The sequence below is a fragment of the Suillus paluster genome (genome assembly GCF_016628075.1).
Source record: "Suillus paluster strain FC165 chromosome Unknown EDB91scaffold_750, whole genome shotgun sequence".
Taxonomy (NCBI): domain Eukaryota; kingdom Fungi; phylum Basidiomycota; class Agaricomycetes; order Boletales; family Suillaceae; genus Suillus; species Suillus paluster.
In genome coordinates this window covers 613-10035 of record NW_024538310.1, presented here as the reverse complement: position 1 = coordinate 10035, position 9423 = coordinate 613, and the positions used below count along the sequence as shown (strand labels likewise).

The 9423-nt window shown below is 49.0% G+C and overlaps 5 protein-coding genes across 5 annotated transcripts; 4 read left to right on the top strand and 1 right to left on the bottom strand.

Annotated features, from left to right (window-relative positions):
• Nucleotides 1-267: 267 nt before the first annotated feature.
• On the top strand, nt 268-879 carry EDB91DRAFT_1259515 (uncharacterized protein; the record flags this gene model as incomplete). Its single annotated transcript, XM_041324388.1, has 4 exons — nt 268-378; nt 431-516; nt 579-765; nt 826-879. The coding sequence occupies 4 exons, from the start codon at nt 268-270 to the stop codon at nt 877-879; spliced, it is 438 nt and encodes a 145-aa protein (XP_041168249.1).
• Nucleotides 880-1579: 700 nt separating this feature from the next.
• On the top strand, nt 1580-3318 carry EDB91DRAFT_1190129 (uncharacterized protein). The gene is made up of 3 exons (XM_041320528.1): nt 1580-2062; nt 2167-2835; nt 2894-3318. The coding sequence occupies exons 1-3, from the start codon at nt 1656-1658 to the stop codon at nt 3213-3215; spliced, it is 1398 nt and encodes a 465-aa protein (XP_041168248.1). The 5' UTR covers nt 1580-1655; the 3' UTR covers nt 3216-3318.
• Nucleotides 3319-3848: 530 nt separating this feature from the next.
• EDB91DRAFT_1190123 (uncharacterized protein) lies at nt 3849-6538 on the top strand. Its single transcript, XM_041320527.1, has 15 exons — nt 3849-4132; nt 4158-4235; nt 4265-4310; nt 4344-4419; nt 4443-4502; nt 4591-4750; nt 4807-4928; nt 5088-5266; nt 5321-5434; nt 5489-5629; nt 5671-5809; nt 5865-5907; nt 5967-6027; nt 6048-6180; nt 6215-6538. The coding sequence occupies exons 1-15, from the start codon at nt 3868-3870 to the stop codon at nt 6326-6328; spliced, it is 1731 nt and encodes a 576-aa protein (XP_041168247.1). The 5' UTR covers nt 3849-3867; the 3' UTR covers nt 6329-6538.
• Nucleotides 6336-7508, top strand: EDB91DRAFT_804866 (uncharacterized protein). Its single transcript, XM_041328452.1, has one exon. It carries the CDS (start codon nt 6573-6575, stop codon nt 7212-7214), a length of 642 nt encoding a protein of 213 aa, XP_041168246.1. The 5' UTR covers nt 6336-6572; the 3' UTR covers nt 7215-7508.
• Nucleotides 7509-8692: 1184 nt separating this feature from the next.
• EDB91DRAFT_1032279 (uncharacterized protein) lies at nt 8693-8881 on the bottom strand (the record flags this gene model as incomplete). The annotated part of the gene is made up of 1 exon (XM_041312744.1): nt 8693-8881. A coding segment is annotated over one exon (189 nt), but the record flags the coding sequence as incomplete, so codon positions are not given.
• Between the last annotated feature and the right edge of the window lie 542 nt (nt 8882-9423).

Below are 9423 nucleotides of genomic sequence, written 5' to 3'. Positions count from 1 at the left end.
CTACAGACGACTCTCTTGACCTGTGTTCCTGGTGTGATTGAAATCTTGACAATCTTCACTGTGTTCGTCTTGCTGCACGACGGCCCAATTCCAGAGCATATGTCGGTGCCATCTACTTCGTCCCGGCATGGATAGGCATCTTGTTGGTTAACCTACTTCCTTGGTCGGATCAGGTATGTGCTTTTGCGAGTTTAGCGAGTTGTCTGTAATATCACACCACACGATATTAGACTGGACTTCTTATCGGCCAATTCCTGTGTGCGTGTGATGCTCATAATGTGTTTGTATGCTCATCGCTCCGTAGCTGGTGTCAGTGTGCCTGGATTTGTACTGTCGTTATCGTGGCTCAATAGCGTGACTGCTGGCCATACGAAGAGGGTAGGTACTCCGCCATTTATTGAACTCTTTCCTTGTTAACCGCAACCTGCAGGTTGCTACTAATGCCATCATGCTCTCGGCTTACTGCATTGGTAATGCAGCTGGCCCCTTCATGTGGAAGGCACAATACAAGCCGCGGTAGGTCATTCTTCGACTGACTTTAGGAAGCAAGATTCGAAGTAATCATGATTCATGTGCAGTAACCATATCCCATGGGCTGTCATCGGCGCATGCTACGTCGTCTGTCCGATCATTCTCCTTGTCATCCGTGCTGTCCTCGTCCGAGAGAACCGGATCCGCGATACAGAGCCTTCCGACGTTGAAGAAGAATACGTTATCGAGCGAATCACTGAGGATGGCAAGCGTGTGGAAGTTAAGGTCGATAAGGTGCGTTCTCCAAATCGATTTTTCATTTTCGGGTACAGGGCTAATATTCTGCCTGCATAGGAATTCCTGGATTTGACGGATAGGCAGAATAGGGACTTCAGATATGTTTTGTAAGATTAAGCACGCCTGATCATTACGTATTGCCAAATGGCAATGCCAATCAGCAATCATCTCGTGTTCATCGATGACCTTTGATGGCGCGACCTAGGTGGTATCATGAGACCGCGCGGTTACGTATTGATGTATTATTATAGGAGACTCCACACTCCATCCACTTTCACGACCTGCGGGGAAGTCCGAGTCAAGATTAATTCAGGCAGTTATCTCCCTGTCCGGAGCAAAAATGCTCCACGCCCCAAGACTCAAGTCTACTTCGGAATTTTTTGAGCTGCCAAGTACGGAGCTCAGGGCTGCAGACCGCACAAACGATCTAGCGTGCATCATGTTATCGACTGGTGTAATTCAAATACAGGGAGAGCGCGGGTCACCGCAATGATGACCATCTGGGACAGCAAGGAGATCTTCATGGGTCGACTGGCCCGCGGGGTGGGCATCCGAGAATCGATGTGACGGCCTTATACAGGTCGCAGGTTGTGGGGTCGGCTTGTAACGCAGGATCCGAACGTGTTGCAACTTGTAACACATCGTTGAATTTAGTATGTGTCGACTATAGTAGACCCGGGATAGCATACATAGTACATACGATAAATATACTACTATAGTACTACAATCGAGCACAGGCTAATCAAGTCAGCCAATCGATGACGTGGAGTACTCGCACGATGGGGTGCACGAAACTCTTCAAGTTAGGTCACGGACTGCTGCCAAGACTATTAGTACTAGCGCCTACTGCTTCGACCGTTTTGGAATTGGTTGAGGATGGTGCCAGGATGCCTCAACATGGACCATCGAAGATAAATATTGTATTTGCTCTCAGTCTCGTTCTTCCGCTCGCCATTTCTTTCTTGAATCCTACCTGGAGGTTTACTCAATTTACACCTCGACAACTCATCTACGGGAAAGACCTTCTGCCATTCATTACTGCATTTTGGGCCTTGCCAACGCATACACTTGGTCAACTTTCGCGCCTTCTTCAAGCCGCCATAGTAGCATGCTTCCCGCAGGTATTGGCGGTTCATATTTTCGCCTTTTGGTTCATCATTCCTTTCGCGAGAACGCTTTCCGGCTTTCTGCTTTCTCGTAGCGTAGGATGGGCCTACCCCCGACTATTCAACCACTGGGCGTTGTACGAGCCATCAAGTGGCATCGGTCCTGCACTCGCAGCATACCTCATAATGTATGGTGCTGGTCATGGACAATCCTCGAATTCAGAAGTCTCGCAACGATACTATGGAATCCTTGGTGATAATATGCACGGGTTTGACCCTGCTGGCTTGACAGTGCGCCGTGGACATATGCCATGGCCTCCGTAGCCTCCGTAGTGCTATGGCCTGTTCAGGTCACGAATAAATCATATCTGCGATACCATCCCTACCACCCTATGGCGCTGGACGTGCGACGGTTGCGCATAGTCATGCAGACTGCGATACTCTTCTTGCTCCTCATACCCTTACATGTCATTCTTACCACCATGCTCCCGAGCAAGATAGTATTACGTATGCCCACTTCTCCTCATGGAACACAGCCCTTTTTGGAGATTCTCATTCTCTCCTATCCCCGTCCGGGTGATGCAGCTTCGTCCGACTCACTGCTGTCGCAAACAATCTCCTCATACCTCCCTTATGCCGAATCAAACACGGTGCTCTCTGTGTTCACGCATGCCACTACACACGTGTCATTCACTCACGCGAAGGAGCATTATGCTCAAGCGCCCATTACATTCTATACAGACACGGACATGCATGCGGACTCATATTCAAATCAGCATTTACATGTCGCAGAAGCTTTCCGGTGGGCTTCTGAAAAGGGTCCATCTCAAGCAGAATGGGTCATGCTTGTGGAAGATGATTTTCCGGTATGCGGTGAGTGGGGATGGCGAGGCATCCTTGGCGTGATGAACGAACTCCAGCGTGATGGAAAATATGGAGGATTTGTTGGAACCGGTGGCAGGTTTGTGTTCGCATACTCAAACGAACGTCCTGTGTACTGACGGTCCTCGTGTTTTTAGTGGTTTAATCATTCACCGTACCCTGTTGCCCATCCTCACGTACATATTGCGTGCACATGCTCTGCAGCACTCCCCCCTCCCGCCCTCTGTGGGACATCGGCCTGCAGACCTCATCATACAAGACTGCCTTTTTGGAGCGGACCTGTTATGTCCGCACAACACCAAGGAACCCACACTTGTCATTTCGTCTCGTCTCGTCATGGATCATATAGGCGGGAGTGCCAGCACCATGAAAGGTCGCATGTACGCTGCTGAAAAGTGGAGATGCGGTTGGAGGCATCCGTTTCATGGTTTCATGGAGGTGGATGTTGTACCGGTTTGATATGGCGCTATCTATTATCTAATGTCATGATGGAATGTTGATAATTGTATAGATCTGAATATTTCGCTTTAATTTCATTGATACAGCAACGTGATGATGGTGCCCGAACCATAATAATAAGTTCTGGACATAAACGTTGAACAAGCCATGAGGCCTGAGGCGTTTAAGAAAAAGGACCGGAGAAGCGATGTAGCAGCCAAGTCGAAGCATAGTGATAGGCAGCTCAAAACACAACGCGGGTTAGTCTAAGGGGAGAATGGGCGGTAGGACAATGATCCCAAAATTGGTGCGTCCTGCCCCAGAGTATGCTATCTTTTTGGCGTCAGAAACAAGGTTCCCAGCTGGCGGTTCATGACTACTCGCCTTGTTGTGAGCAGAAGCACGCTCAAGTAGCTTCCGATAGTCCACAGCAATGAAGTGCGTAGAATTTATCTTCTTCGGGAATTGAGTTTTGGGGTGAGCAGGTAATTGAAGCACGTAAAATCTACACTGCATTATATTGAATCACACAGAACTTTACGCCAGGTCTGCCTTGAACAAGCACTCTTGGCGCGTCTCATGAAAGATTAGAACAGCCTTCTGATGCGGTTACATACGCGCGGCAATCCGCGATTAGTTCCTCAACTCACTGCAGAAAGGTCTTCCGTTTTTAATGCAAGCTTCCTGGGGTCGGGACATTCAATTGCGTTCATCCCGCGGCGGGGACATCTTCAATACCTGCTTCCCCCCCTCTATTTTTCGTGTACAGAGAGGCGCATCGAGGATTATGCGCCACTGTGCAGTTCAGAATATTTTCAACGGGAGGCTGGCATGTTGTGTTTTCCTCCAAGTTGTTATCTTCACTTTTGCTTTGTGGTTTGCGATCCATGTTCATATCAGAGGTCACGTCAACCTGCCCAGTAGAAGCTGCAAGAGCTGTGATTGATAACCACGCATAACAAGCTACGCTGGTAACACTTGTTGCGACCGGTATTTCTTTCCTGAATACACTGTGCGTTCTTCTGTCGTCACAATTTGAACGTGCTAAGGATTCACCCATTGCTTTACAGTCCTCCTCGGTCTTGTACTTCAAGTAGCTTTGAGGAGCACGAATGAGTGACACCTGTCTTTGCAAGCTTTGCGAGGAAGCCTTTCATTTGTAACAGGACAAATCCTCCTCGGTGTACGTGGACTCAAGATCTCCTGGGCCTGGATAAAATCCCTGGTATGCATGCGTGGGGAAGAAAGCATATCGCACCCAGCGACAGGGAGTACTGGACGTGGCTGGCATACACATCGCTGTACGCCGTGTTATGCGGATCACTCACGTCGAGGTAACTAATGATTATCTCATATACTTTTCATTACTAATGCGCAATCTTGGTAGTTGGTCTAGTTTTTTGACCCCACACCTATGAACCTCCAGTTTCATTTTACGGGCACACAGGCGGATTACTCCGCTGCCGCCGCCCAACTCCAAGCTATCTGGCAAGGGAGTCTTACTCAGTATCCTAGTGAAAGTTCCCCCCTCGTTACCAACATGGATGCAGCAAGAGGTGGTACCTCTTCACTCGGCGGTCACATTTAAACTAAACGACATTTATACCGGCAGTGCAAAACTGGGGCCTTGCGGATGTAACTCTGTATCTTCAAGCCGGAAATGCGGCAGCCACGACTGAACTAGGTTCACCGTACTACATGCCCTTTATGGGTGCACTGTACAATGTTCAACAGGTATGGTAATCGTCATGTATGCCTAAGGTCACCATGTGACATGAGGCTTAGGGGGTATATACACAACTGCCTCGATGATGACGCAACTTGCTGGTCCAAGCATCCCATCCGAGTAACAGGATGGAGTCGAACCTATACGACCGTCCAGCAAGGCCTTAGTGCGGAATCCAATGCCGACAACAGGCATTCATCAATGCAACCGATGTCAACCCATCTGCGGGTTTGTATTGGAGTGAATCACCGGGAAGTTCGATCACTGCGCCAAATCTGACCGTCCCAGCAGACTATAATATACTGAGGGGGTTGCTGATTACAGATTGTTCAAATTATTCGGTAGCGTGAGTGGACTCACTGCAAATGGAATCCGTCACCGACTCTCTATCAGATACTAGTGATATCCTGGCAATGGTTAATCATCCGGTTACCCCCTGGGGCGACGGTGTTTTGGTAGGCTCGGTCTGCCAATACCAGGACTTCGAGAAGGCATCAAACCAGTCTTTCCGTGAGTTGATCGTGGTTCTGGACCCTGTGATAAACAGTCCTGACCCGAAGTTGAGCAGTTTGTTCTTTTGCAAGGGCTTTGCCCCTTCGTACTCCTTCATCACACCACCCATTTGTCAAGTTTCCCCTCGCATAACAACCGTCAATGTCGAATTTGATGGAATTACCGTGAACATCAACGATACCACGAATTCTGAGCCGTTAGACCCAGCAGGGGCATCAAGCTGCTTATATAGACCAGATTTTCAAATCTCATCTGGTATATGATATTTGATACGCAGGGTCTTTCTGGAAATTCCATGGCAGCTGGTATTCAATTTTACGGTTATGCCTATGATGATTCTCTTACAATGAACAGTAGTATGTTAAACTTCGCGTTGGTGAGTGTTTCAGGCATACATCGGTATAAGAACTGTCGTCGCTGACACGAAGTAGGAAAATTACCTGAGAGGGCTTATTGAATTCCTCGCAACGGCAAGTTGCCACTGTTTTCATCTAGCACTTGACTGATGTTCTTGATTTATAGGTTGTGGCAAGTGGAGCTCCAGCCGATGAGCAACACCTCCATGGCCGAGTACACTGGTGTAACTCATGTGGGGTCAATGGATATGAATACAGTGGATCAACCTCTCTTTTCCTCCTCGTGCCTCTGGCCGTCGTGGTGATCATCGCCTGCGCTGCTGCGCTCTACACTCCTGTGGAAGACTCGAAGAAGCCTGGAGATGTGTTTCTCCAAGTTATGAGGACACCGGTATCAACGGACGGCACGCTACGCAGCTTTGGAGGACTTGGAGGACTTTGATCCTACCAATATCATCCACCTCATGACGCTTGCTTCGAGGACTGGGCTGGAAACCGAAGCAGGGAAGAATGAAGTACTTCAAATTCAGATCAATTGAGTTGCATGTTCAGGTACCGAACAGATACGTATGGTGGCAGTCACTTCCTGCAGATGCTGTTCGACCATGTTTATGATCCCAGCCTTCTTTTTACCCGTCAGTTTACTCTTCGTTATGAATCTATCCTTTGCTCGTAGGAGTTTGTAGGGTCCGCGACCCGTGAATCATTTGTATAGTAGTATCCGATTCTATGGTAGTTTTGATTATCCGTGGCCCGATTTCAACAGATTGAATATCATATATCATGTCGACCAAAGGAACTGTCTCTCATCTTAACCACCGCTTTCAATGCCTTCTGCAGGTCTCCCTCCGTCGGAGCCTCCCTCTCCAACCCACTCAGTCATCCACCTCACCAGCCGCCCCATACTCACTCTCCCCTTTATTTCGCCGTTCCGCCCACTCCTCATACAACGAACCACGCAAGGACACCTCGGCCCAGAACACGAACACAATGGGCAATGTCTTCTGCGAGGGCTTTATCTGCAGTGTACGCAACCACGCGAGAGCAAGCGAAATTTCTGGCGTGCACGCGGAGAGCGAGAAGCTGGATGTAGGCTGCGAAGGTCAGATCGGTGGGGCACGATGGATGGATAGGGATAGTATAGCTTCTTTTCGGGAGGAATGGGGCATCCACAGTAATTTATTTTGGTTGTCTATCACGGTCCTTGCGTGCGGAGAACGACATTGTGATGCTTTTGGGCTAGTTCCACGAGCGGGTAAAGAGGGGGCAGCCCCGGCATCCTTTGAAGTGCACGACGGAGGCGGGCGCCTTACTTGTAGGAGCTACTTTCCAATTTCCACACATCACATCGCGGAAAATGCCCCGAGCTACATCACCTGCACGGCGACCCACTCCAGATCAACAGATGGTGGATGCACAGACTGAAGCATTTCCATGCTTGAGTCGATAGGGGCTGCTGGAGTCTACTGTAGGCGCGCGAAACAGGTGCGCGGATGTTCCCCGCACGGACTCATTATCAATTTTGGCCGCGAAGACAGTAGCTTTGAGGAGTATGTGCAATGTGGCTTCGTTTGGAAGTACGGAATAGAGCTGTTCAAGGTTGTCCCACATTGGGTCTGACTAGGGGAGACTACATACAACACGCTATCAAAAGGTGAGACCTTTGCAATGGTCCTTGCACACTGCTGGCCAAGGATGATAGTGTCAGATATGCTGGTGTCGCAGGTCGGGGACCATTAGATTGTGATTGGCGCTTGAGAGAATTGCGGCTAGGTAGCGGGCGGCGGGGGGAACAGTTGCACTAGAGTCGTCGATGATGGGAGGTTGTTCGGAATCGGAAGGTGGAATTCGCACGCTACTTCGCTGTGACCTGCCGCTCTCAGGCTTTTGCCAACTGCTGCGGTATTTTTCTATGACGAGCTCGGGCGAATTTGTATCGATAGCAGTATGTCGATCTGCCTCTTTTTTTTGTTGAGAACTTGCTTGGGACTTGCAGGATGAACATTGAAATGTATGATTGCCGTCTGCGCGGGAAACACGATCCGGGAGGTGTCGGTCAGCAAGGATGCCGAGAGAGCATGTATTTCACTTGTCTCCCCCATTGAGGCTAAAATGATTGCTAGTTCCATTGAGGTGAGCTCAAGTCGTATCGCGTCCACTGCAGCAATTCACCTCTTGAGTTTCGTCAGATCCATCCCCGCGAAATCCATCTCTGTTGCTATCGTGCGCTATCGTACAAAATTAACAGTTCCTCGGAAAGGTGTTTGCACTAGTTATCTGTCAGGTCTTAAACCAGGTCCGCATGGCGTGATAGCGCAGTTCCTGAACATGAAATCACATCTTATCCCGGAGATACCCTTCGCGTTGGTCTCAGAAAGGGCTTAATTTCATTCCCCTCCTATGGATCCAAGCATGCCAATCCTGTACGTTGGTTCAGAAGCAGGCATTGCGCCTATGCGTGCTGTCATACGGTATATACGAGGGACACAACAGTATGTATGGCCGTCCTTGTACATCAGCTGATCTTTGATGACACCAGATAGTACCTTCTACTTTGGTTGCCGTTCTGCACACAAGGATCAGCACTATCACTTGGAATGGGAATCTTGTGCGGAAAAGCAAAATATCCGCTACCGCGTTTGCGTGTTCTCGTGACGGACCAGTACAGGATATTTGGACAATGTTGGGCCAGCAACGAGTAGGGTTCCGCACGGGTAACACCGCGGGTCGGAAAGCTGACACCGTACCCGTACCCGCCAACACCGTACCCGTCACGGGTACGGGTACACACCGACCCGTCAACACCGCGGTTAGATGAAAAACACCGCGGGTACATTACCAAGAAGAGTGTATTAACAACAACTGAATAGATATTACTACTTTTCCTCGTCGTCCTCCTCAGCTTCGACTTCATTTCGCTTCCGTTTTCGACTCTTTACAGAGGCTAGAAGGTCCTCCATCGCCAGAAGATCACTTCTGCCCCAGGCTCCGAGGCAGAGAAAAGCAGGAATTGTTGATGGTGCGAGTCGGTTGCGAGTAAAATGAAGGAGCTGCCGGCCCTGCGAGAAGACACGTTCAACCGCAGTTGATGTTACTGAGCGAGATAATAAGCACTGATTGATTGAAAAAGGATTTGAGGGTGGCATACCTGGGACGGAGAGATAGTCTAATGCCATCCACATCATCATCGGCTTCAGATGCTGACAATGACTCGGAGTTGAATGGCTTCAGCAAAGCTTTTGCAGCAAGCTGGAGAGTATGGTTAAAACATTGAACACAGTTGACAGACTCAAATGAGTTATCGAGGCTCGCGAGCTTTGTTGTTTGAGAATCATTTGCGGTCGCATTATCAGCATTAACTGCAAGAATCTATGATCTTCAAGTTAGCGTGATTTCTGCAATATTCAGAATCAGCTTGCTCTCTTTGTTAGCCCAAAGCATTCAAGCATTGCTTGAAAGAATTTTGCCATCGCAGCACCAGTATGTGACTAAGATATATCATGTAAAGATTGGTGGAGCATTTGATATGGCCTGGTGGCGAAGTGTAAGTGTGAGATCAACAGTGTCTGTGGGTTTCGATCGAGCAGACCGAGACACAAATGACTGTTTGACCTTCTTCAAGGGGCGGGCCAGA